At 43.9% G+C, this 27,400-nt stretch overlaps 2 protein-coding genes across 2 annotated transcripts in view; one reads left to right on the top strand and one right to left on the bottom strand.

The window, feature by feature from the left end:
• CMTR1 (cap methyltransferase 1) lies at window positions 1–22,422 on the top strand. Its single transcript, XM_010022834.1, has 23 exons — window positions 1–130; window positions 2,502–2,644; window positions 4,012–4,170; window positions 5,742–5,834; window positions 6,582–6,653; window positions 7,304–7,398; window positions 7,503–7,575; window positions 7,771–7,969; window positions 10,460–10,578; window positions 10,828–10,924; window positions 12,170–12,302; window positions 12,859–13,038; window positions 13,443–13,499; window positions 14,511–14,568; window positions 15,188–15,256; window positions 15,394–15,525; window positions 16,027–16,149; window positions 16,824–16,915; window positions 17,537–17,605; window positions 19,011–19,058; window positions 19,616–19,728; window positions 20,411–20,519; window positions 22,290–22,422. Exons 1-23 carry the CDS (start codon window positions 1–3, stop codon window positions 22,420–22,422), a joined length of 2,496 nt encoding a protein of 831 aa, XP_010021136.1.
• Window positions 22,423–26,321: 3,899 nt separating this feature from the next.
• CCDC167 (coiled-coil domain containing 167) overlaps window positions 26,322–27,400 on the bottom strand; it is a 12,019-nt gene continuing 10,940 nt past the window's right edge. The window contains exon 5 of the mRNA XM_010022835.1: window positions 26,322–26,592. Within this exon, the coding sequence (XP_010021137.1) occupies window positions 26,489–26,592 (104 nt within the window). The 3' untranslated portion in view covers window positions 26,322–26,488. The remainder of the gene's footprint in view (window positions 26,593–27,400) is intronic.

The following is a 27,400-nucleotide window of genomic DNA, read 5'->3' as shown; positions in this document are numbered from 1 at the left end:
ATGAAGAGAAGAACAGAACCTGAATTTAGCAGCCCCCAAAAGAAGCAGAAGAAGAAGATAGAAGACTTGGGATTAACCCTCAGTTCTACTTCAGATGATGAAACTCAATGTAGTAATCATACTACTCAAGGTAAGGCTGGAAATAAGGTACATTCTGCTGCTAGTAATCTGAATAAATAAGTAGGAATTGAACCCACATCTTCTAAATCCTAACTGATAGCCTGAACTTCAAAGGCATGCTTTATTTAGGGGAAAAACTACCTTACTGCTGTTTACAACCTTGGATTGGTTTGATTTATATTTTTTTAAGGGTTTTTTTTCTTTTTTTTTTTTTTTTTTTTATCTCATGTGAACAGTTTGGTCTGGGAACTGTATGAAGTCAGATGTAGAAAATAGAACATTAGGAAGGTGACAGTGCACGGTCCAAAGCAGTAAAGTTTCTTGCAACATACTAGCAGCATTAATCTCTTCAGTCTCAGCAGTTATTTCTGTTTGGGAAACTTTCAGTAATGAGGAGCTGTGGGAGTTGTGCCATAAAGAAACGTTAAAATCTCTCATTGTTTAAAAAAAATAATCAGTAATCTTCCTCATCTGCAAAAACGTGGTACATCGAGATGAATGCAAAGGGAGGATTGATTGGGACTCCTGCATTGTGCAAAACCATTGGTTTTGCTGGCTCGGTGTGGTTTGGGGTGGGAGTTGTGAGAGCTCGCAGGTGTTTGGTTTCAGACAGAAAACGTAGGCAATTAATTTGCTGAAGTTGGAGTGTGGTTTCTCACCTGGGGCTTGCAGTATGCCAAAGATGGGGCAAGTACCCTACACAGTTGGTATTGCTGTTGCAGGGTGCTTTAAACTCCCAGGATGATACTTAAGGTTGCCTCATGGTCATGCCTGCTACTTCTGAGCCTTGGGATTTCCTGTGGTTACAAAGTGTTAGCAAGAAAGGGCCTGAACATATAAGGAAGGCTTCATCTTGTGAAAATGGAAGGGGATGCGTATGGAAGATGAATGGGTCAGTTTGGCAGTAGTCATAGTGACAGGGTATGGTGTGTGTAGAGCTCTAGCAAGGCTGGAGGTGAGTGAGGAGGTCAGAGGTGTGCAGTGTGAGAGCTGGTGTAAGGAATGCTGTGTGCACTCAGGACTGAGCTAAAAAATTCAAACCAGTATTTTTTCTTTTTCACCCTTTTTGTTACTGAGTTCATATATGGGTCAAATAGTCTGTGAGCCTTAAAGTTTAAGAAACAATTTGATACAATTCAAGGACAACATTTTAGGTAGGGTTGATTGTTTAGTAGTCTATTACACCCATTCTGGTTTTTGATGAAAGGAAGAAGGAAGGAGGAGAAAAGTGATTTGAAGTCTGATCTCAGTTGAGCATGGCCTACCTAATGTTAAAAGCAAGGAGAGTTGTGATTTATATAGTAAGTATTGTGTTTGAGGCATATCATGAGCCTCTGGAAAATAAGACACAGCTGAAAAGCAGGCAGCAAAGTTAATTGAAGCTGTATATTGGAGAAGCAGAAAGCAGTAACTGACCCTAAAGCAAAAACCTTTGTGATCCTGTTAATGTTGAAGAACTTTGTGAAGGAAAGAGAAATGTAGCTTGCGTGACAGATGATTGAAAATCAAGGTGGAACTGGGTACAGATAGAGCTTCATTGTTTGTTGCCCATGAAGGCTTTCTTTGCTGCATTAGTTTCAGATAAATCTCAGGTGACAAAAGCTTAGTTTGAGTGCCTGCTGTGTGTGGTGGTACTTATTACCATGATTGGACCATTGACTTGATTAACTTCTTTCTCATGGTATTTTTAAACTAGATGGGTGTCTTCTGATGTTGTCTTTCACTTAGTTTTTCACCTCTAGAGCAAACCCATCTTGTTTACTGTAGTGGACTTGTGGATCCTTGCTACTGAGGTTTGTAGTGTAGTCAAACTGAAGTTTAATATGGGGACTAAGGGATTCAACTCTTCTTCCTGCAGTATCAGCCATTTGATAAATGGTGTGTACCTGATGTGGATTTTTGGTTAAGTGAGAGATGTGTTTACACCTGTAGTTAGGTAGGAAAATCCAGTGTGTTTTATCAAGGTGTCAGTAATGGTCATTATTCTTAGAAGAGAATCTCTATGGACTTTCTCAGCTCCTCAAGGCCATTGCAAAGGTTAGGCACACTACAGTGTACTATCATGGTGATGCTGTGGCCTGCTCTGCTGCTGTAATGGGATTTGCCCAGCCTTTTGTGGGGTCTGGAGTCCATTGGCTCACAGAGGTTTTGTGTGTGCCCAAGACAGAAGGGCAGATAACCAGGTGTTGGTTCCACAGGGTATTTTATATTACACCTGCATGCTTCCCATAGCACATTTGACATACTGAAGTGTCCTCTGTGTGTGTTGAGAGGATTTAATGAGTCACACGGCATAGTTCTTAATGTGATTAATGAAATGTCTTTCCTTCATTTTCATACTCACTTTTCTCACTTCTTTTAATCTGTTCATTTGTTTTCAGAGTCTTCCAGTAGCAGCAGTGGGTCTGAGAGTGACAGCGATGAAAAAAGACCAGTGTTCAGCAATGAGTTCAAACAAGACTCTCTTGTGGAGGGTACTTCATCTCGCTACTCAATGTATAACAGTGTCTCCCAAAAGCTCATGGTAGGTCAAAATAGTTTTGGACCAAAATCTTAAGATCTGATGAGAACAAAGAGAAAAGAACAGTCTGTTTTAAGAAATTTTTTATTCTGAATTTGATCCTCCCTGTAGCAAGGTTCTCTGCTGCTTTGGGCCAGCAATTGGGGGAGGCCGAGAGAGCTTGGCTGAAGGGGATCTGTTAAAAAAGAAAGTTGATTCATGTTCAAGGCCTGGGAGCAGGGAGGTGAATGTGAAGGGAAGGATCTCTGTGTCAGGCAGCTTGCTGAACTTGGAAGAAAGAGTCCCACCATGTTATTTTGCAATGCTTGTATTAGCAAATGCCTTGTAAGAAAGGCCTTCACAAATTCTGTGATTGACATTAATTCGTTTGGTCTTGGAGGCTGGCTGGTAGTGGAATTACTACCTTAACTATTATGCCATTCCAAGTAGTGCCACTGTGCTGTATGTAGGGCCAGAAATTTCTTGGAAAGGCAGGGAGTTATGAACAATGGTGATTGTGACAACTAAGCTTTGAAGGTGATCGCTTTGATTGCACAGTGTTAGTATGGGGAATAAAGAACTTTTAGGAAGTTCAAAGAAAATGGTTGACTGAGTTTAAAGGCAATAGTAGGCTGTTGAAAAGAGGAGTCTTTTTCGGCACATGCTGTTAGTTATTTCCTGATATAAACTTTGTCACTGTGGTATCACAAGTATCTTGTAATCCTGAAAGAATTTCTATTCTTGGTAACAGAGAAACAAAAATGTAATTTCCAAGGGCAGCAGAGAAGATGAGGTGTATAGTTGTGTATTACTTGAAACGTGTCAGGAGGTTTGAGACTCAATGGGGGACTAAATTTGGGTCTTCTCTTGTTCTGTGCTGGTGCCATACTTGGAGGAGCAGGGGTCAGCAGTCTTTCCAAGGTGGTAGGCCTGCTTGTACCTGCCTTTGCTAAGTTAGAAGTTCTGTCTTCTGGTAGAAGTTGGGAAGTGCTAGCTGCTGGTAGGAGTGGGAATAGGGAGATACTGCCTCTCCAGGAGTCGAATGCTGCTGACCAGCAGGATCATACCACTATATGAAAAAAGAACTTTCTTGGTCAAATCAAAACTCAGTGGGATCCAGAGCCTGAGATTTGCTGGTAGTGCCTCTCCAGATCGATCCTGTTACAAACCATTCGGAATCTGTCCATGTACATTTTTGGCACTGGGCTACAATTTCCTGATTCTAGCACAAGACTGTCTTTCACTTGGAGAGTTCTCTCCTGAGCCAGCTAGGATGTATGCTTTCAGTTGCCACCATGCAGGAGCTTTTAGTACTGGATTCAGGAGGCCCAGTACTAGTACATAAACTCAAGTGCACTTGCCTGAGTGTGCTCCCTTTGCTTTCTTTACAGGCCAAGATGGGCTTCCGGGAAGGAGAAGGTCTGGGAAAGTATGGCCAAGGCAGGAAGGATATTGTTGAGGCCTCCAACCAGAAAGGAAGGAGAGGCTTTGGGCTGACCCTCAAAGGATTTGATGGGGAGCTCAATATCGATTGGCAGGATGAGCCACAGGTAAGTACTTCATGTTTTGAAACCCATTTATGTTGCTGTGCTCAGGATTTGCCCTCTAGGCATGATGTTCAGTGTTGTCTGGTAAAACTGGCTACCATTAAGTGGCTCCTTTGGGTAGACCCAGGCCTTATTTTGTCCCAGAACAGCATGGCAAAACTTCTTCTGTATCACGTGTTAATGTTCTAGTGCAAAACTAGTTTCAGATGGATTGTTGCCATGGTCTGTAGGATTTGTTTCTATGTTTAGAGTAGTGAATATGATTGGTAAACCTCAAAGAGCTTGAAAGCAAATTTCATTTTTATTTGATGTCATTTTTCATGCCTGTGTAGGTGACTTAAGTATTTTTTGTGTTTAATAGTCCCAAATAAAATGCTCAGATGTTTTATTCCTGTGTCTTGTCTTTTAACAGGGAAGAGCATTGGGAAATAGAAATCACAGAATCATAGAATGGTTTGGGTTGGAAGGGACCTTAAAGCTCATCCAGTTCCAATCCCCTTCCATGAGCAGGGACACCTTCCACTAGAGCAGGTTGCTCAAAGCCCCGTCCAGCCTGGCCTTGAACACTGCCAGGGATGGGGCAGCCACAGCTTCTCTGGGTGCCCTGTGCCAGGGCCTCACCACCCTCACAGGGAAGAATTTCTTCCTAATGTCTAATGTAAATCTCCCGTCTCCCAGTTTAAAACCGTTCTCCCTTGTATAAAGTCCCTCTCCAAATTTCTTGTAGTTCCCCTTTAAGGACTGGAAGGAAGCTGGATAGTAACCCAGAAGGTCCTTAGCCATTGTTAGTCAAGGGCAGCAATACTTGTCCAGTCACATATGGTGCATGTTATAGTACTTCACTCTCCATTCTTCGAATTGTTTTCAGTAGTTGAAAATAATATCAGAGATTATTCCTTGAGAGCCAGGAATTTGAGACCTGCTTTGTAGGCTCATTGGTTTAGGTCTCGTTCTCCAGTGTGTTTCTACAGCTCACAGCAGTTACCTGTTCTGTATCAACCCTTGTGGATAATACTATAATAATAAATATAAGAAGATCAGTAGATCTTAGTGTCTTCTCTTTGTGGAGAAGTAGCATCACTTCAATTTTAACTATTAAAACAATTCCTTTCTGAGATTATAAAAAATGTTCGAAGCCTGTGTTAAGTTGTGGAATAAGGGAGTCTTTCAGAAAGACGTGGGAGAAAAATGTGTAAAGCACCACCAGGAAGTATGTGGGTTTTTATTTTTTTTCTTTTTTTTTCTTGGAGCTCTCTCTCTTGCAGTGTCTCTAAAATGCATCTTAGGAACCTTCTCCAGGCTTTTGCTTTATCTTGATTATCAGACCCTAATGAGAGGAAAGTGGTGTAGGGAGGTTTGTGTTTGAATTTTCTTTTATTTAATTTTTCTTAAAATTTTAAATCCAAACAAATAAGACATATTTTAGTGTAGGAGAAAAAAAACTTTATGGTTAGCCCCAAAGCTGTGGCATAACCCCTTATGCTAGGATTGGAGGCAGACTTTCAGGGAGCAATTAGTTACTATATTTTGCTAGCAAAAACATTTTTGTCTCTTCCCGTGTCTTACATTTGCAGCCCAGTGCGTACGAGGAGGTGGACTGGTGCCTTGAATGTACGACAGAAATCCCTGATGCTCAGGAGCTGAAGGAGTGGATGACAGTGGGGAAGGTAATTTTTTACATCTCAGTACTTATCAGCCCAAGACAGCACAGGACTGCTCAGCCTGAAACAATTGCCTTGTCAGAGAGTTGTAGAACAACCTAGACTGGAGGGAACCTCTGGAGATTGCTAGTGCAGTTTCCTGCTTAAAGCAGGTCCAACTACATCAAGTTGCTCAAGGCCTTGTTTGAGTTTTGAGTATCCCCAAGGATGGATGTTTCACAACCTGTTCAGCATGTGTTTCATTGTTTGATAACCCAGTTGTCAAAAGAAGATTTCTGTGTGGCTAATGGGCATCCTTTTATGTGCAGATTGTGTCCATTGTTTCTTTTCCTATTGCTGTTCATTTCTAAGGGTCTAGATCAAGCTTCTGTGTTTCCTGCCATTAGGTACTTGTATACAGCAATGAGATCTCCCTTTCTCCATTCTGAACAAACTGTTCTGCCAGTCTCTCCTCATGCACCAGGTGCTTCTGCACCCTTGTTGTTTTGGTGGCCCTTTTGCTGAGCTTATTCCAGTATGCGTCTTGTGCTGGTGGGGTGCTAAACTGGATGCAGTATTCCACATGTATTCTCAAGATGCCTAAGGGGAGAAGAATTCCTCAGCCTGCTGGCTATGCTTTTTGCTAATGTAGCCTAGTATGTGGTTGGCAGCCTTCATCCATTACTGACACATGTTGCATTCTGAAATGATATTCTGAAATGCATTCTGATCTCATCTTTGCTAATTGGTATCTGTGTTCTCATTCTGCTTCAGAGGAAGATGGTGATTGAAGATGAAACAGAGTTCTGTAGTGAAGAGCTTTTACATAATGTCCTACAGTGCAAGGTGGGTCCCTTCATTTAGAGGTGAACTGAAAGTTTGGGGGAAGTAAGTGAAATATTGAAGAGGATTGAGTAGTTCACTTAGGTGATTGCCAAGAGCTCAGAACATCCTCTTTCACCTCAATGCCACTGGTATGACCTAGCATCCTTGCTGTTACTGTCTGTTAAGCAACCTGGTTTGCACCTTGGCCTTCAAATTGTTGAATGAAAAGAGCCTCCTTTTCTTAGTTGGACTGAAAGGCTGAAGACTTGAATAAGCTAAGGAAATAAAACTCCCTTTCTTTTCTTGTGTGTTCTATCTTCTCTCATAGATTTTTATCATGCCCTTCTAAATTGCAGTGGAGTGTGAGTGTGTGTATATGTACTAGAGAAATAGCTTAGGCTGGGACTGCTTTTGAGGTGGCTAACCACATTATCAGGCTCTGGAGCTATCAGTACAGAGTTCTTCAGTGTCACTAAATTTGCTTAAGAACTAGGGTGGCTTAGAAGAAGAGTGAATATCATCACGTGATGGAAAAAACATTCTGTATAGGTGAACCAAACCCTGCATGGAGTTTGCTGTCTAAGGAGAGAAGCATGAGACTAAGAAATGTTCATGCCTACCTATCCTTCAAGCCTGTGCCAAGTCCAGCTCAATTTTGTTTCTGTCTGCAGAGTGTATTTGATGAGCTGGATGGAGAAGAAATGCGCCGAGCCCGAACAAGGTCTAACCCGTATGAGATGATCCGTGGAGTTTTCTTCCTGAACAGGTTTGCAAAACTTGTCATAGCATAGCCCCTTTCCCATTTGTGTCCACTTTCAGCCTTGGGAATTAAGGTTGAAACTTAATAGGTCCTTATTTATGTGATCACAGGGCTGCAATGAAGATGGCAAATATGGATCATGTCTTTGACTACATGTTTACGAACCCAAAGGACTTCCATGGGGTGAGGGCCTCTATTTAACTTTCAAATAGCAATGCCTTCTCAGAGAATGGGGAAGGTGCAGAGAAAAGAGAATCCTTAGGATACTAGTTGCGAAAACAGATGCTTGAAAGAGACTTCTCTGGCTGAGTAGTGTATCTGGTTTGACTGCTGGGAGCTGTTTCTCGGCTGGTGGAATTTCATCACTTTCCTTTGCAGAGGCCTTTGATAAAGGAGCGAGATGCAGAGCTGCTCTACTTCGCTGATGTGTGTGCTGGGCCCGGAGGCTTCTCAGAGTACGTCCTGTGGAGGCGGAAGTGGCATGCAAAAGGATTTGGCATGACCTTGAAAGGACCAAATGATTTTAAACTAGAGGACTTCTATTCTGCCTCCAGTGAGCTCTTTGAACCTTATTATGGTATGTAGTGCATGCATGAGTGTGACCTGATGTTTTTGCTTATGCTGCAGCCTCTGTGTCAGGAGTGGGGTCGGTATTGATGCCAGCATTGGTATCTAAGAGAAGCCTGTTTACAGGGAACCATTTTGCAAGGTAGGACAGGGCTGTCATCTGAGAAAGGGGTTGGAACTTGCACATCAGCTCACATTTCTGCACTTATTTCCAGTCTGCCCTGGAGTGTGCGTCCCATTGTCATAAATGGTACTTGAGTGCTTTGCTTATCTGAACATTGTAGAGTGCTTTAAGATTGCTTGACAATATTTTTCCCACTGATGTCAGCCTGGAACACAGTGAGATGACTTACCACAGTATCATAGAATGGATTGGGTTGGAAGGGATGTTAAAGCTCATCTAGTTCCAACCCTCTTGCCATGAGCAGGGACACTTTCCACTAGACCAGGTTGCTTAAAGCCCCGTCCAGTCTGGTCTTGAACACTGCCAGGGCACGCCCGGGGATGGGCCAGCCACAGCTTCTCTGGGCTACCTGTGCCAGTGTCTCACCACCCTCATAGTAAAGAATTTCTTCCTAATGTCTAATCTCAATCTCCCTTCTTTCAGTTTAACACAGTTACCCCTCATTCTATCACTACACTCTCTGATGAAGAGTCCCTCCCTTTCTTGTAGACTCCCTTAAAAAAGTGGTGGAAGGCTGCTGTAAGGTCTCCCCAGAGGCTTCCTGTCTCTAGGATAAGCCACCTCAAATCTCTCAGCTTGTCCTCACAAGGGGAGGTGCTCCAGCATCCTGACTTGCCCAAAGATCTATTAGCAGCACCAGAGATGGAAATCTTGCCTTACTGACAATATGCTTCTATACTGGACCTCTCTCGGTGTGCTTTGATAATTGATTGTGGGCTCTTAGTAAAAATAAATAAACCAGATTTGGGCTAGAGGCTGCATCTGAATCACTGTGACTAAGCGACCTTCTCTATCTGAAGAGGTTTAAGCTAACATGTTTTACTTTGAGACAGACTAAGCAGGTGTACACAGATGATCACTGCATCTCGCCTCATGGATGGCAACTTGTTAAGCTTGGTGATATGTTAGAGCCCTCTTTCTGCATAGCTTCTAGGAAGAGGAAGGGAAATACAAGGATTGCTAGTATTCCTTCTTCTTACTTCATGCTGTATAAAAGAAATCCGAGTGTGACAGTCTTGTAGAGAAGAGGGTTTGCTTTTTCCATTATTGTGCTTCCCCCCATCTCCCCACAACCACTCTGACTCTTGTTGACTGCCACTTTTGACAACCTGACCATGCAATCTCAAGAGAATGTTTAGCACTTCAGGATTAGATCTGTGCAAGTGAAGGTTCATGGCAAGGGCAGCAAGGCAGATAAATACATTGTTCTAACAGCTGCAGCATTTGGATCTTCATAACTCACTGCAAACTGGTGTTCTTATGGAGAGAAGGAGATACCTGGAGAGATGAATAGCCCAATGACTTCGATGAATTTTCTTGATCCCTTTCTGTCTGTTACACTGTGAAGTCTAGTAAGATGTGTACAAACTCTCTTACAGTGATGGGAAGGAAGTCGACTGCTGTGGAATTTGTGTTGTGAAGAATGGCCATGTATTCTAGTCTCACTTCACTTACTGACAGGATGATTGACGAGGAATTTAGTTATCAGAGCATTATCATGCATCCTGAACTCTGCAGCTTTCTAGTCTTCCAGTTCAGTTAATAGAACTGTAGTCACAAAAGATGTATAGGGACTAATACCAAATAGAAGTTCAAGCTTCTTCAGAGTTATCATTCCTGAGCTCTAGAATACACCTTAGACTAGCATTCTAAAACACAGAGCTGGGGGGGTAATGCATTTCTTTTTAGAAAGAGCCATATGGGAAAACTGTACAAACACGCATGCACAAACCTTATTTCCCTTTATAAAATTGTTCAGAGGGGTTTTTTTTGGCATTGCTTTTTTAGATTCAGGATTACAGCATGTTTGGAAATAAGAGTATTGTGTTTCTTTTGAAATGATTTGAATTCTTAGCAGAAGGTTGCTAATACGCAATGTAAATAACTTGCCTTGTCTGTAAAAACCTGTTATTAACACGCGAGCTGTGCAGTGAGATTGGACCTTACGTTTTTTAGTAGGTTCAACTATGTGTCATTCTTACTTGGATGAGAATATTATATTGTCCTGTCATTAGCTCTCATCTCAGGGAAGGGCAGTGAATGATTTGTCTTTTGCTGAGGCTGATGTACAACTCATCAGTTGAGCATGGTTATTATATGGCTTTGTCTAGCCCTGACCACACAATCCGGCCAATTTTCCTAAATTAACAAGCATCTTCAGTGGTGAACAAGGGACTGTGTTAATGCTTATTTGCCTCTCAAGGTCTGTGTAATTGCTGACTAAATGATAATTGAATACAATTGATCACCTGCACATACTGATCTTTTGTCAGAACTTGCAAAGGTGTTAGTAGTTGTCTCCTCTTTTTCCATTAGGAGAGGGAGGGATTGATGGAGATGGAGACATCACTCGCCCAGAGAACATTACGGCTTTCCGGAATTTTGTTTTGGACAATACTGATCACAAGGGAGTGCATTTCTTAATGGCTGATGGGGTTGGTCCATTCGTTTTCCTTTTCTTCCTGCTCTAATGACCGAAAATGTTACCTCAGTCTGTGTACAGTAGGATATCTGATGTGTGTCCATGTGAAATTCTTCAAGGCATGTCATTAAAATTCCCAGTGGCAGTGGCTTTTGTCTTAACAAAACAGAAATTACCATGATTCTGTGATTTAGCTACACAAAATCCTTTACTTGACTGACAGATTTGTGGATATACTAATCACATGCTATGTGCTTTGCAGGGTTTCTCTGTGGAGGGTCAGGAGAATCTGCAAGAAATTCTGAGCAAACAGCTCATGCTTTGCCAGTTCCTTACAGCACTGTCCATTGTCCGGACAGGTATGTTTTACCCATTCATCTTCTTCCTCCTTCTCAAAGATGTAGGTGGAATTGTGGAGGGATATTAACATGCTATGAAGTCTGCTCTGCAGTGAGGCTTAGTTGCACAGAATTGAATGTGCACATGTACATCCTGAGATGGTTGTCACAAAGTGAAGAGAACTGGGGCAAAAAAATCATATATCTGTGTCTACCTTGCTTTTAATTATAAGCATGAGGTAAAATGCATTAGTTTGAAGCTCTTACAATATGTTATGTAGAACACTTGGGCTAAAGCTGCTGGTGTGATAACTGGACAGTATATCTGAATTTTATGGCACTAGCTGGACTAACTGCTTCCTGAATACTCTAGTAGACTGGTTGGGACAGAGAGTAGTATTTATCCAGTTCATCCTTGCCTCTAACTCGTGGGTTTTCTCCTTTTAATGTGCCATCTCTGTGATCAGAACAAGGTGATGCCTCACAATGTCTTAGCTATACCTTTCTGTTGCCAAATGATGGACATGACAGCTCCATGTGGTTTTGATGATTCCCTTCTGCTGAATTTAGTTAGCCTTTAGCACTGGTACAGAAGATAAAAACGCTCATTAAGTTATCATTTATCTTATGCCCTATGTTTAGAAGTACCTAAGGCAATGATCTACTTGGCAGTAGTCTCAAATGTGATGTGGGAAACGGAGCAACCTTCTTTAAGTGTTTCCTGTCTGGGTAGATAATAGTTCTGTAAGACTGCTTTTTCCTTGGGGAAATTGGGAATCTTGTTTGAAGGCAAGGGGCAACATAGACTCTTTTCTTTCTAGGTGGCAAGTTGTTCTGTTTAGATAACATCTGTTAGTTTTCTCCTCCAGCGTGAGGTTTCTTGTTGCACACATTAGAGCTCCTGTTCCATTGAGACTTCTGCATAGCATGCTGCTGTGCTATAGGACACAGTTTAGGCTTGGAAGGAGAAGATGGGGGCATGGAGAGAAGATTTGCTCATGGGAGAGCATGCATGCTGATTTGATCCTGGTCAGGGAAATGCTTTTCTCTTTGCTGCAGCGATATGGGGAAGATGGTTCATGGAGCCCCCTTGGCCCACTTCAGGAATGTAGTTTAGTTGCTGTTTAGTTGTACAAAAACACTCTTACCAGTTCTGCAGAAGAGAAGCTTATTCAGGTGCCTGATATCTCTTTGTTCCCTTATTATCTGCTGGTATCAGTGTGCTTCCTCTCTGTTTGTTTGTTTGTTTGGTTTGGTTTCCTCCAGGAGGACATTTTGTCTGCAAAACCTTTGACCTATTTACTCCATTCAGTGTGGGACTTATTTATCTGCTGTATTGCTGCTTTGAGCGAGTGTGCATCTTTAAACCTGTGACAAGCCGCCCTGCCAACTCGGAGAGGTGAGGTTCTTGAGCATGAGGGACTACTAAAGAAACCCTGTCCTCTAAATACAGTGATAGATGGATTTGGGTAAGTCTAGTGGAAGCTCTGTGACCTGCCTCAATTGGCAGCTGTCTTGGAGGAGGAAACATTTCACATGCTTAGCAGATTATGATGTCTGACAAGGTGAAGAAGATCTTGGCCAAATTACCCTTCTGGTGAGAAAGCGGTGGAACTGAATATGTAACAAATTCTGTTTTACATGAAACAGTTGTGGTTCCAATCAAGCTAGCACATGTTATATGTGTTATCATTGTACCTGTAAAGTTTAGCAGAATTGATTTACTACTTGAGGGAGATCTGTGGGGCTTTTCAATAGGGCTGAGTTTCCCAATCTTTCCGGAGTGTAGGAAATATATAATGACTTTGTGATAGGCAAGATTGCACCTTCCTAGGGATACTCATGAGGAAAAAATTCCAGGTATTTGGGAAACAGTCCTGATAATGGGAATGTGGCAGCAAAGTTGTTTGTGTGGAAGATCTGAATCCACATGATCTCTCTGCCTTGCTCTGCAGGTACGTGATATGCAAAGGCTTGAAGCTGGGGATTGATGACGTGCGGGACTATCTCTTCACGGTGAACATCAGACTCAACCAGCTGCGTAACTCAGATGTGGATGTGAATCTTGTTGTCCCATTGAACGTGATCAAAGGCGACCAGGATTTCTATGATTACATTGTCCAGTCCAATGAAAAGTGAGTGTCTCTGGGCAATGAGGGCTGCTGCCTGTAGGCAGGTTAATCAATATAGCTTTCAGTTGTAGCTTCTTGCACTCATGGAGGTATTTGATGATCCTACACTGCTCTGCTTTTGCCTCCTAGGAGGCTTAGCAGAGCAGAGGAGCCCCATGCAGAAAGAAATGCTATATACTGTTAGTGACTTGCCTCCAAGTACCGTGTAGCAAAGAAAGGCGGCTATTGCCTAGTGTTTCCCAATGGCCTTCCTGACATCTTGAATCATGTTGGCAATGATCCATCACTGTTCTAAGGATCAGACTGGTTTCCTCTGTTGTCCCAGCACTACTTCTTGTTTTGAACAGTAGAACAATCTTGATGGCAATTAACTTGATTCCTCATTGAAACTTGTTCTCTCTTTTCAGCCACTGCAAAGTTCAGATAAAGGCACTAGCCAAAATTCGTGCCTTTGTTCAAGACACGTGAGTACATTCCTCTGGCTTTTGGTCAGGACTGAATTAACCTGTTATAAATGAATTGCTTTCACCCTACTTTAATGTGTGCTTGTTTTGAGCTGGTACTTGGTTCGGCCTTTGGAGCCAGGTAAGTGAACAGGGCTTTTGAGTAGCTCAGTTTGTATCTCTGCCTGAGTTACTTGCAGAAACATGTGGGTGACTGGAGTCTTGAAAGTTGATGGTCTATTATCAGCTTTGTTGAGAAGGCTTCCAAGCTTTGCATGGTTTTCTGATTACCATAAGTGGGTCTGCTTCTCAGCAGGCCTGTAAGAATTTCCATAAGTGGGTCGGCTTCTCAGCAGAAATGTAAGCAGAGAAGTAACTTCCACTGATATGTTCAATTCTACAGCAACTATCTGGGTGTGGTTCATAGCTCTTCATTTTCCAGGGGCAATTCAAAGTATCTAAGTTACATACCTAGAATTACCTAAAACTGATGATGGGAATTCCTTGTGTAAAACTAAAGCCATTGCAGTGCATAGCTGTTTCCCTGGCATGACTTTCCTGTTCAGGTGTCATTCAGAGATAATACGTAGTATAAAATTGAGTGAGTCTGGTAGCCAGGAGTTATCGAAGAGTCAATCCTACCACTGAAACTGTTTTATTTCTATGGCTTTTGGGAGGCCTTCAGTACTGTTTGTGAATAGTGCTATGTACCCAGATGTGGGAGACAAGCACAAGTTCATACTAGTAAATAACTTGTGAAAATCTTGGTGCCAAGTGGTACTTCCATCAGATGGAGTGGTGGCTGCCAATCAGTAGCGCAGGCCATGAAACAAAACTAAACACGGGGATTGGAGGTGGGTGAAGGGTGGGAAGAGGAGGCAGTTACGCTTCTGTGTAACCTGTTGAGGAACAGTGCGTGTTTGTCATTCCCAAACCAAACACTGAAAGATGCAAGTTTCATAGGGCTGGGATACGTAATGCTGCCAGAGCAGGGAAGTTTCACCATCTTAACAGTCTGCTGCCTTTCTCTAGGACGCTGATGGAGCCACGGCAGGCTGAAATCCGAAAGGAGTGTCTCCAGCTATGGGGGGTAAGCAAGCTGCCAAGCAGGGAGGTTGTGAAAGTGTCTTGCTGTAGTGAAGCGAGAATGGAGCTGCAGTACAGATCGGACTTTATAGCCAGTGATTTAATACGTTGTCTTGTGGGAAAGTCGGAAACCATTTCAAGCTGTTTATGTAAGCAAACGGGATGTTTCTGATTCATTATGTGTATGGCTTAACTGAGGAGGCTTCTTTGCTCCAGTTGAGATTATTTCATCACACGCAGAGTGAACTCAGCAGCTAGTTCCCAGGCAGTAGAGCTCTCCAAATGCTCTTGTTTTAGGAGTCTGCAGCTTCCTGAGCTTTTGACTGCAGTGGGGCCATAGTTTCACAGGCTAATTGTGTGACTTCGATGAAACAGTATTTCATCATAATATGCATAAAATCAAAGATTTAGTCTGAAACTTTCTGAATTTGCCTGTTGTTTCCCAAAAGATCTGGTATGCCTACATTAAATTTGCAAAACACCAGACCTTTTATTTGACAGATGACCTCTTTAAGCAACTGGAATTCCAAGAGCAGGATGTTCTGTCATTGGAACCAGAAGGGTTCTTATGAATGTGTCAAAAAACCCAGTACTTATTATCAATTATTTGGATTTGTTTTCAGATTCCTGATCAGGCTCGTGTTGCACCTTCATCTTCAGATCCAAAGTCCAAGTTCTTTGAGCTGATTCAGGTGAGGCTTTATCCAGAAGCTTGTTCCAAGTCCTTTCACACTTTCCCCATAGGAATGAACAGATGAAGAAGAAGTTGTATTTAACTACCTGTTGATGTATTGTGTCTAATTTGCCTTTTCCATACTTTGCTTTTTAGGGGATGGACATTGATACCTTCAGCTACAAACCCACTCCTTTGAATTCCAGTACACTGGAGAAAATTCGCCAAGTGTTAGATTACCGGTGTATGGTGTCTGGCAGTGAGCAGAAGTTCCTCTTGGGGCTAGGGGTAAGTGCTGAGAACAGTATGGGAGTTTTGCTGGTTCATTTCAGTGCTGCTATTCTGCCTTGCAATTTCAGCCCATCCTTTCCTGTCCTCAAAGGCCAGAAAGGATCCCCATCAGCAGTCCCTCAGACTAGTTATTTTATGCTGCTTTTTCCTGACTCCACTGCTTTTCACACTAATTAACCCTGGTTTTGTAATTGCAGGCTACACAGCGACCTGTACACTTGCTAGTGTCTCTAATTATCTTCACTGTCCTTTTAAAGGTGTTCTATTTCTGGTTCTTTCTGTGGGTATGAAAAGTCACTGGCAGATTAGAATGAGTGTTTTTGTTCCTTTGCTGGAGAGATTAAGGTTCTTCCTTGAAAATTCTGAGAAAGAAACTGCCTGTGACAGCCTAGGACAAAAAGATTTTCTGAGGGCTGCTCTGCAGTTAGTCAGAGGTCTCTTCTTCACCCCTGCCCTCATGAAGCTTTGGCTGAATCTGACTTTGCCTTCTACACACAGAAATCACAGATCTACACTTGGGATGGTCGCCAGTCAGATCGCTGGACAAAGCTGGATTTGAAAACGGAGCTGCCACGAGATACCCTTCTCTCTGTGGAGATTGTTCATGAGCTGAAAGGAGAGGTAGGAGGCTATTCTCTCCCTTACTGAGTGGCTGCAAATACAATAAGCAGTTTCACCTATTCTCTGTAAGATACTGCAGAATAAACGTTCCATCTTTGCCAGGTGCGAGGTTTTTTGTATATGATCTTTAGAGAAACTGTTTTGGATTAAGTTCCTTCTTTCTGTTCCATGCTAGAGGTATGAATTCTTAACACTTTGGACCTGACATGCTACTGTTGTCATACATGCAGTAGCAGATCACATTGCCAACATGACTTAATGTATTCTGTGGCTCTTTGAGTACGTAATTGCTCAGCAGTGGTTGCAGTCTTTGCCTTGGGGAGAAGGTTCTCGTGTATTCACAGTATAGGTTATTGCTGCCTGGGAGTTTGCCTGTCCTCTGGCATCTCAGATGAGGATGCTGCATTGCACAAATGCTGTGGTATCTGATAAGGCACAGAGAGCTGGTGATGGACTCTGTCGTCCTGCCCTCTTTCCCTCCTCTGAGACATCTGTGTAGTTGGGTTACAGCAGTTCTTGGAGGATGGTCTGTTACTGTACAATTGTATGCTTCTAGTATTGAGGAAAAGTGCTATCTTGCTAGAAGAGAATGATGTCTTGTCAAAAAATAGACTATAAACCAAACCTAAAATAGCGAAAGTCTAAGCAGTAAGTCTCTGTATTGCCCTCCATAGGGGAAAGCCCAGCGAAAAATCAGTGCCATCCACATCCTTGATGTCTTGGTGCTGAATGGCAGCGATGTTCGAAAGCAGCATTTCAACCAGAGGTAAGTAGGATCTGGGAGAAGCTTCTTTCTTGTATATGAGTAGGAGTGACTGGGAAACATAGTTCACAGTAAAAGGAGAATACTGAGCACAGGGAGGCAAGTGCATTCAGCTGAAACACTGCTGTAAAGATGAACTGTGAATGAACCTGCTTTGAAGCGAAGTATTACTGCCTTTTCCAACTGTTACCTTCTCTGTGTATAAGGGCAGGTTTAGCTCGTTTCTTAGTCTGGGATGAGCCAGGCTCAGTCTGGGTAAACTGAGCATCCTGGGAATATGAATGAGCGTAGCTGACAACTGGCTGAGGGAGAAGAAAGCCTCTGTTTCCTTCCTTGGGGACATGCTGTCTCTACTCGTCCTACTTTCCTACTGATACAGCATGTGCTTCAGCAGCATGTGGGCTTGCAGAGGAAGCTATGGAGACCCATTCCTAATGGAAAACAGCCAGTATCACTGGGCACTGAGCTGGGAGGGCAGGGTGAAAAAGTCTTGCTCAATACTCATTAGACTAGCAGTGGAGCATGTACTGAAGTGTCTAATCAGTTATTCTGCTGAAAATGTTACCTACCTGCTGTGCCAAAGATCTTGCTAGATTTCTGGATTCTCCTTCTGTTTTCATTCAGGATTCAGCTGGCAGAGAAGTTCGTCAAAGCTGTTTCTAAACCTAGCCGGCCAGATATGAACCCCATCCGGTGAGTGAGGAGTCCTTTCGTGAGCCTTGTGCACTTCGGTTTTGGTGTGTTGGGGGATGAAGATAAGGAACTGAAGGAGAGTTAAATTTCAAGCTGAAATTCATAGTTCTGTTATGCACAATGGAAAGAGGATGAAAACCCTTAAAATATCTAAGATAAAGGTTGATAGTGGAGAAGTTGTGTCCTCCTTTCACATATCAGACAGTCTTGTTTTCATCATAAGTGGACTGGCTGGTGCTGATTTCAAATATGTGGTGTAGTAGGTCTGTCACCCAGTTAGCTTAATCATTGCAAAGACTTTTCTATGTCCTTGTCTGCCCTGAAGGGTCAGCAGCAGTACAGAAATACTGACTGCTAGTAGATAAATGAAGTGCTGACCAGCATTTATAATCTTCAAATGGTTAGCCTGAGGAGAAGGCTTTCCTTGCAATCCCATGAAAGTTCCTGACAAAGAGCTTCAGCTTTGGTTGCTTCCTGACCTTCCATTTCATTAATTCTGCTGCAGTGGAGCATAAGAGCATCATTGTGCTGGGTATCAGATAGTAACTGTGAATAAAACAGCTTCTGTTTCAGAAGCTAGAAATGCTGTGATACTGTGAGAGAAGCTGGAGGTGAGGATGTTCTCCTTGGTGGCTTAATGAATGATAATGAGTGGGGTCCCAATGAAACTCAAGGCAAACAGGCAGTTGCAGTAATAGGAAGAGCTCAGAATATTGGGGAGGGCTGAAGGTGAAGTAAGGAGAGCTGTAGAAAGGGGTTGTAGGGGGGTTCTTTGCTCTTGTGTAAAGTTGTTCAAACTGTACTTTTTGAAGCCTGATGCTTGTGGCAGCATGTAGGATATGGGTGGTTGGGGTGTCAGATCAGAGGCAGTGCTTTTGAAGCTTTTGATTGTCTTTCTGTGTCTCAGAACACAAAACCAAGAGCAGTTTGACACAGTAAAAGTGATGACTCCAAATAATCTTTACTGATTTTTTTTTTTTTCTATTTTACAAAAAGCTGGTTTTACCTCAGGATAAAACATGAGTTTGTGGCATCCCTGAGGATGTCGATGGTGAGGATCAGGCAGCTCAGTTTTACTGTGAGGGTAGCATGCTGAGGCCGGAACCTGCCTGGGGCTGACCTTGGTGAATTTGCCTCATGGGAGAGCAAAAGCACCTGACTTTTGTTGTCATTCCTCTTCTGTATACTCAGCCTGGGGTAAAAATGCAGGGAGCATGCAGTGCATGCAGGTGTCAGGTTTTTTCAAGCAGGAGAAATAAGGCACTGGATTGAGAAGGGTGAACCTCAGTCATGTCTGACCACAGCTCATGCTGTACAAAATGAACTGCTTGGCTGCTCCCTGTAGCTGGGACAGAGAAAGAGGACAGCTGAAATATTTTTAAATCACATTGTCTTTTCTCCCCAGAGTGAAGGAAGTTTACAGATTGGAGGAAATAGAGAAGATTTTTGTGAGGTAAGTGACCAGCACAAATGAGACACTTCAGGGCCCATTGAAGTTATCAGCCACCAGTGCACAGGAATGTGAGGGATGTTCTGATCTGTGCTTGAGGAGTCTTGGAGGAAAAGCTGTTAGAGCTTGTGCATCTGGTGGCTTAGAGCATCATCCTCCTGAGTTCTAATGCTGTAAATTTGGCCAATGGCTTTAAAATAGTAGAAGTAGTATCAATGGCACTTGAGTTTGTGTGCGGAAGTATCCATGGCTTGAAAGATTAAGAGTTCATACCTGAAGTGGGAGTGCCTTTTGGATTGAGTGCAGTAGATGGTCACAGATCCTTCATTGCAACACATGATTTGTTATGTGATCTAGACAGCTCTGGCTGGTTTCTCCAGCCATGTCAGGGAGGCAAGAAGCCGAATCCTCCAGGATGTGGTGATTTTGCTCTATTATGTGCAGTGCTGTCAGTTTTCACTGTGGCACTCTGGGGAGGGCATGCAGGTGGCAAGTTGGGTGGAAGAGGATAGTAAAGGAAGAAACAGGGAATCTCTATCACTGCCTTCTTTCAACATTAGGTTAGAGATGAAAGTCATCAAGAGTTCAAGGGGAATACCCCGGCTGTCATACACTGGCCGAGATGACCGGCACTTTGTGCCCACAGGACTCTACATCGTACGGACTGTGAATGGTAAGAAAAGTCTCTTATTTAACTTTTCTTTGTATCTTCAAGTAAAAAGTATTGACCAGGCTTGCTCCTGTTGTAACTTGGTAAAAAAATTAATGGGAGTATTCCAATGGCTAGAGATAAACTGTTTGCATGTAATGAGGGTAGCTTGGATTTGAATAAGAAACTGTGCCTGCTGCATCCCTGGCAGTGTTCAAGGCCAGGTTGGACGGGGCTTTGAGCAACCAGGTCTAGTGGAAGGTGTCAGTGCCCATGGCACTAGGTGATCTTCCAAACCATTCTATGATAAAGTTTACGGTATTTATATATTTTTCTGTTGCAGGTTGATTAGTTATTGTGTGGGTAATTTCATTTGTTTACATGTCTGATGACTTTCTTTTTTAATGAGATCATAATTTTTCATCAAGAAGATATTTTCCAGAGTAGTACTACATGGAAATACCAATACTCTTTGGAATGTCAACTTTACATGCAGGGAGAAGGAAGTTTTCTCAGTGAATAGAGAACAGCTTGGAAAGCAAGCCTTCTTGGGGGCGGGAAAGAGAAAGAAGTAAGAGAAGAATCACAGTTATTCTTACAGTTTCCTCCTCTGTGCTTGCATTGTGTGTTTATTGATACTGTGCTTTCCACCACCACTCCCCTTTTCCATTTTCTATCTGATCCCTGTCACTCTTCTTTCTGCAAGATCCCTGGACAATGGCATACAGCAAAAACTCCAAGAAGAAATTCTTCTTCAACAAGATAACCAAGAACACAACATACAACCTCCCTTCTGAATCCATCGCACCCTTTCAGTGAGTACAAGCCAGAGCTGGGGCTATGGAAGGACAGACGTGTGTGTGTGTGTCTGGGTATTCGGGAGGTCTGCTCTGTTCTTGCAGTCATTTGCACTGCAGGCGCAGCTTGGTCACCAGCAGGGTGTGCTGCAGGAGCTGGCACCTTCTCAGACTTTTCAAGACTCCTGATCTGGATTCGTGGGGTTTGCAATTAGTTGCTATGAATAACACACATCTCAACTTTGTTCCCCTGTCTGCAGCAGACTGCAAGTCACTGAACCTTCCCGCACACAGGGAACTAGAAATTGAGCCCAGTAACTGCAATTTGCTGCACCCCTGTATTTTAAGATGCTTGGTTGGAAGTTGATAACGGAAGAGCAAATCCCAGTTCATTTAGCCCAGGCTGTGGAATAAGCTGTAGGCAGCTGGGAGTTGTTTAAAGAGAGAGTGGGAGAGAAAAGCAGAAGCTCCTTGGGAAAAGGTGGAATGGCTTGTCACTGGACCGCCATTAACACTGTGGCTGCGGGACCCCCCGCTGAACCCCATCTGTATCTATTGAGTACTAGGCTAAGGCCATGTCTTAAGTACAGCAAATTCTGAGTCTGTGATACCTTAGGGCTCTTGAGTGGAGATGTTCTGCACCCCTCGTGCTCAAGTGGCCTCAAGAGATGCCTTCTACCACCAGTGCCTAGGACTGTGCCTCTGAGCTTGATAGGAAACAGGCTTCCTGATGTTCTCACTTTGAATCTCCTTACCTACCCTACAGCAGTGCTCTTAAGAATCCTTAAGCTTTCTGTAACCAGCTAAATGGAAGAGTGGGCTTAAAAAGCAGAGGCACAGGATGCTTTTTCCATCCACTTGTCAGGATGGGCTTAGTGTTCTGCCTGTGTACTGTGAAATAGGTCAGCTTGAATGGTTGAGGAGGTGGAGGGAGTGCTTGTGTGGGACTCCAGAAAGGGTGTGTGGTTGTTGTGGTTAGTGAGTACTAATGTGTCTGTAATTAGCCACTGACATGTGCTTTTGTCACTGTGCTAGTACTGCTTTGTTAGAACAGCGTTACTAAATAAGCAATGAATATTAAGTGTCAGTAATTGTACAAAACTAAAGGCTGCTCTGTTGTCAGTAATTAGCAGGTCTGTTTTCATTATGGCTGGGACTGTGCTGATGCAGTGAGGGAGGGATGTGTGTGATGGATGCATGGATGGTGTGAGAGATGGCACTGTAGGACCAGAACTGTCAGTAGCCAAGTGGATCTGGTTATTTCATACGAGAGGAAGAAGGGGATGATCCTAGCTGTTTTTGTGCAATGTGAAGTGCTGTTCGTTTGCAAAGCTCCATAGGACAGCTATTAGTGATTCTAGTAGGTTTGTGGTGAGTGATTAGACTGCTGCTGCTGGCAGACTTTCTGAATTCTTCATTAAAGCCTCCCTATCGCCTGCAATGACAGTTTCATCCTCTCAAAAACTTGGGGGGGGGGAAAGGAGGAAGGTTTTTTCCCTAATGACATGTCTCCTTCCAACAAATGCTGAACTAAATCTTGACTGAACTTAGAATTAGTATGTTTGTTTCCATGGAAATCTCTTAGGCTTGGAAGTTGCCTTAAGGGCTATAGAGTTTGTAAGGTGAATGAATACACTGGTCTTTTTCTAAGGCAGCCCTGAGACAGACTATCTCTGTGTGGCTCTCACTGCAAGGGCAGCTGTCTCTGTAGTGCACTCTGTGGCCAGGATACAGTGTTTTCCCTCCCCTCCACTGCCAAACTAATGTTGCTTTCCTCTCTGCCCACAGTGTCTGCCATTACAGCCGCCTCTTCTGGGAGTGGGGGGAAGGTGTCAAAGTGCACGACTCTCAGAAAAGGCAAGATCCAGAGAAGCTATCCAAGGAGGATGTCCTGTCTTTCATCCAAGCGCACTTCCCCTAACTCTGCTCTCTTGAAGGGTGCAGGGGGGGCTGAGCCCAGCTTTGATTCTTCAGGGACTGATGAGACTGAGGACGCTCCACAGCTTCTGTCCTGGTCTTCTCCAGAGCTGTTTTCCTGGAGGTGATCAAACCCAGGGATTATATGCAGAAGGCACAGGACAAGGCTCTGCCATTGTATATGAGTATGGCTCAGGTAGCGCCTGCTGCTGGAATACCTGTGGTGACTCCTGGAGCCACAGCCAGACACCCTTTGTCCTGACCTACTGCATGCATGAGGCCAAGGGCCTGGCAGCTTTGCTCCTGTGCAAATACTCAGTGAGGTTTGTGGAGCTATCTGTGTGTGCCAGAACTCTTCAGGCTCGTGCTTCCCTGGCAGTGTAGGAAGGAGCAGAGATGTCTTGGTGGCGGAGCTGGGCAACAGCACGCTGAAACAGCCCTGCATTGTTCCTGGCAGCTATCTGTCTCCTTGGCCTGTCAAAGGCCTACACTACCCAGCTGAGCATGTTAACTTACTGGGGAATGCTGGCTTTGGGACACAAGTGTGTATTCTTGCTGGTGTCTCCAACATTTCTGCTTATCAAGGCACTTGGCTGTCCACTGGCAATTCCTATGTGATGGTATCCTGTTGGACAAAGGCCAGCGCAGGTGATGAGTAGAGTTCCTCGCACAGATTTAATGTGCTCTGTGCAAAGGCTTTCTCAGACCTCTAGAAACTGCTGTGACAAGGATTTCTCCTCTCCAGGACAGTGACTGATCCTGAGCCAGCAGCCTGGGGTTAATTTGTGAACGTGTCTATGCCTCATGGTACTTCCAAGACCAAGGTGCTTTGGTTCTTGGTACTCGACATTATTATCCAGATCTTCAGGGAGGAAAGTGGACGCAGGAAGAAGACACAGGAAGTTTGAGATGCTGGAGGCCTTTAAGGGAAGTGATGGGAATGTCTGACTTAGTTAAAACCCCCCACCAGGGCTTCAATGAAGAAACTTCAACCATGTTGGTCAGTCAGAAGAAATACTGCCCGACTGTGCCCAGGGTTACCAGACTTCACTTTTTAAATGTCAAAGTGGGCTTTGAAACCCTCTGTGGCTCATTTGGCCCTGGAACTGCATCTGGGTTGAAAACACAGAGCTCTGAAACTCTCAGCATGGTATTCAGGTGTCAACAGAGTGCTCCATGTGCACTTTGGAGCTAGGTTCAAAGTTGTCTTCTGTTGCATGTTCTACCTTCACTTCTGGCTTCCATGGCACTGTTGCCACGTCTTCCACATAAATCAGAAGATAACAGAGTTGACTACTTTTGACCAACCAGCAAAATTGCCCTCCCTACCCCCTTTTGGTTGTTTTTTTGTTCTTGGCTTGTTTTTAAACACAGATTGACAGTAGGGAGGAAACTGATTTAGGGGTTGAACTGTGCCTTAAAGAAAGCTATAGTTCTCCGAGAGTCTATAGCAGTTGTTTAGATTCTTGTTTCTTTCTCTCCACACCCATATGTATAATCTGAACAAGCTTTATGTAGCAAGATATGGAAGTTTTCAGTTGTAGGTCCATAGGTGCCCTGCACCTCACCCAGAGAAGCCAGCACAAGGAGGGTATGTTGTAGAAGTCCCACCTCCACCCTCTAAGGCTCAGCATCATTTGTTAGAGGTTTTGTGCTTATTCTCAGCATGCAGTTCCTACTTCCTTCCTTGTTCTCTTACAAGTAGGCTGTGCTCTCTGAGCTTCGAGCACTTCCATGTCTTCCCAAGCAAATTGTCTCCATATAACCACATATGAATTCTCTACTATTTAGTATAAATGAAATTAACATCTGCAACTCCTGGCACCAGAGAAAATAATCTGCAGGTGTGATCGCTGTGGAACTGCACCCCTGGCTGAAGAAGCAGCACGGAAGTTGTCATGGCCTGTTAGTCAATGGAAGCTGGAGGAGGCAAAGCTCAGGAGGTTAGCTTACGAAGAGGTAACCCTGAATACCATGCAGGGGAGCTGTTCTATTTCTTCCCGAGCTATGGCCAAAGTGAAATGGGCCAGAGCTCTTCTCACAGTGGTGATTACTAGTGCCCAGACACAGGTCTACCAAAGCAGCTGAGGGACTCCATGCTGTTAATGCATCCTCTGTAGAGAACTCTCTGCTCCTGAGCGTTGGTAAAACACGTATGAAAGAAACAGTGGCCCCTACCCCCAAAGAACAAGAGGTCTGTTGCAGGCAGTTGTTTTGGCAAAGGCAAGGCAATTCCATGAGGAATGTGGAAGAATCTGTCCCAGTGGGCAGTAAGGAACTGTCAGCTGCATGGTTTCTAGGCCTGTGTGTGGTTGGCTTTTTAAACCAACCAGTAATTTGAGTTTCGGAGCTTGGACACTTCTAACTGCCTTGAGGCTGTTCCAATGCCAGCAAAGCATGCTGCTCCTTCTGCCAGGCTCCTTCGCAAAGTGTTGTGTCCTCCACTCAGGGCTTTAGTCTCCTGTGGGCTGGCAGACAGGAAGGTGACCAGGAAGTACACCAGGGTGAGTGTAGGCCTCAGGGTAGAAAAAACCCTGCTTAGCCTGAAGGCCAGCTGTTATGAACAAATACTTTCTGTAGTGGGTTGCCTCCAGCTCCTCCTGATTTGAATTTGCTTTATTTTTAGTTTTATTTTTGATGCACTGAACTGTGATTCTGAATCCCCCTTGAAGAAGGCAAGCATTGAGCCACCATGCTACTTGCTTCCCTGCTGCAGGGTAAATACACAGGGATTATGTTGGGAAGGGGAGGTGAGGAAGGTCTTGCTGAAGGGAACGTTGATTTACATTAATTGCACAATGTATTGTTATTAGGCTGTGTATCATTTTGTTTTGACTCCTGCTTTCATTGTCTCTATTATCAATACAGCCCTTTTAGTTCACAACAGTGCTTGTTCACTATGCTTCCCACAGAATTCTGTCAGGCAGTGTGTTAGTGTGGAGAAAGAAATGCCTTGCACCGCTGACCTTGCAAGGAAGTCCCCTTTTAATGGCTTACTTGACATGTCAGAGCACACTGAGGGCTACCTAATGTATCTTGCTTCACCAGAGAGCAGACTACATGCGTCAGTCCCCAGCAGTCCTATGCAGCACACGAGGCTGCTTTTCCACTCAAAGCAAACACTTGAGTAGATTCCAAGCCACAACAGACCAATAACCCACTGCTGAGATCTTGCAGACCAGGTATGTTAAGTGCCTAACCCAGTCTAGGCTTACTATGGTGCAGTGGGTGCCAGCACAGAGAATGCAGGATGAGAATAAAGCAGTGGCTGCGAGATTTTACAAAACAGGAAAAAAAAGAAACCTGGAAGTGACAAGGTGAAATTATTTTATTTAAAGCCCTTGCAGAGGCACTTCCATTGCTGGGAGTTGATAGTAAATTCTCATCTTCAGGTGTTGATTCTCAGAGGCACAGAATGGCTACCAAGCTGTGATGCACTGGAGAGGTAGGGAGATCTCAAAACCTAAGTACCCACATCTCAAGCTGGATGCTACCTGCCTGCAGAGAGATACCTATCTCCCATCTGTTTTTGTGGAGGTAGGATTCCTCTGGTCCTCCAAGTCAGTGTGGAGGGGGTATCATGCTTGTTTAGATCAGCTCTGGGAAGATACGGAGTCTTTTGGTCACAATACCAAAGTTACCCTTTGATTCAAAGAGTTTGGTGTCCCTTCAGCTTATGGCTGAGTCACAGGAACCAAGGTGGCGTGTATTCTGACTGGGCTGGGCAGAGAGCACTTGTCTGAAGCCACAGAGGTCCTCTTCAAATGGGAGAATGTATTGCCTTTCTGCATCAGGCTGGATGGTCTTCACTGTGTTTTGAGTAAGATAGCACCACCTTCAGCTCTGCTTGACCCAGTTTCCAGCCACGAGTGTGCTGTGATTTCTGATTTGTCTCCTGTCCTCCTCAACTCTCAGAGAAAAAGCTTCCCTGCGACGAGGCTTGGAGAGGATGAACAAGAACAGCAATCTGAAATGCTGATCCTTACCCTTGGGGGAGGCACAGTGGCAAGAGGAGGAAGAGCTCCTTGCAGGAGAGTCATCTGGTCAGCAGGGAGAATTCTTGAGTGCAATCACATCATCCAGCAGGCATAAATAAGAGCAATCAGCAGCCCCACAGCCACAGCAAGGGCAGCGTTCTTGCGATTCTCCTTACGAAGCGTGCTCAGTTCTTTCTCTGGGAAACAAACAAAAGCCTTGCCTGTGAGTGTTCTGTGTGTTGCATCTGCATTTCCTTTCAAAACTGTCTTAAAAGCACAATGCTATCTTGGCCATGGGCAACTCTTTTGGGATCAGTATGCAAAGCTGCCAATTAAAAGATGTGCTGAACAGGAAGTGAACTAGCAGGAACCCTTTCATTTGCTCTTATCCTGTCAACCTCACTAGCTGTACTTGGGCATACTTCAGTGCCAGATCAGCTCCTGTCTGCAAATGACCTTGTTCTAGGAGCCTACTAAGGACAGAATGGGTCATTAGAATAATTGCTTGTTCCCTATGAGAATGTGAAAGACAGAGTAGAGAGCTATTTGTACTATCTTTTAGATGTTAAGAGTCTGGTACCTTTTCCTAGTGGTTAAATTTATTTAAATACACTGTAGCCACCTTTGACCTTGCAGAATCTGGGTTTCCTTTTGCCCCAGAAGTGTTGAACAGGTGTGAGCCTGGACACTCCCTCTGTTGGAGGCTGCACGTTTCCCTAGCCCTGGTTTACAAAAGGAGAAACACAGCTGCAAAGAGGAAGAAAGTGACTTCCAAAAGTACAGCATTCTACTGATAGCCACTTCTGTTCCATTTGCTTTCCCAAAGATCAGAACCTGATTCTTGCTATTTCTGTTCCACAAGACTTTGCTGGGTGATACAGGCAAGAAGTGAGGTCTATAGCATTACACAGTGCACGGCCAAACAGCAGTAACTATTTTGTGGGGCAAGGCTGGATGCAGACTGACTCCAAACTGCAGGGACTACATGGGTTACTGCCTCTATGC

This window comes from Nestor notabilis, unplaced genomic scaffold (genome assembly GCF_000696875.1).
Source record: "Nestor notabilis isolate BGI_N333 unplaced genomic scaffold, ASM69687v1 scaffold19749, whole genome shotgun sequence".
Taxonomy (NCBI): Eukaryota; Metazoa; Chordata; class Aves; order Psittaciformes; family Psittacidae; genus Nestor; species Nestor notabilis.
Note: the sequence above shows the minus strand (reverse complement) of the source record. Positions and strands in the feature narration are given on the sequence as shown.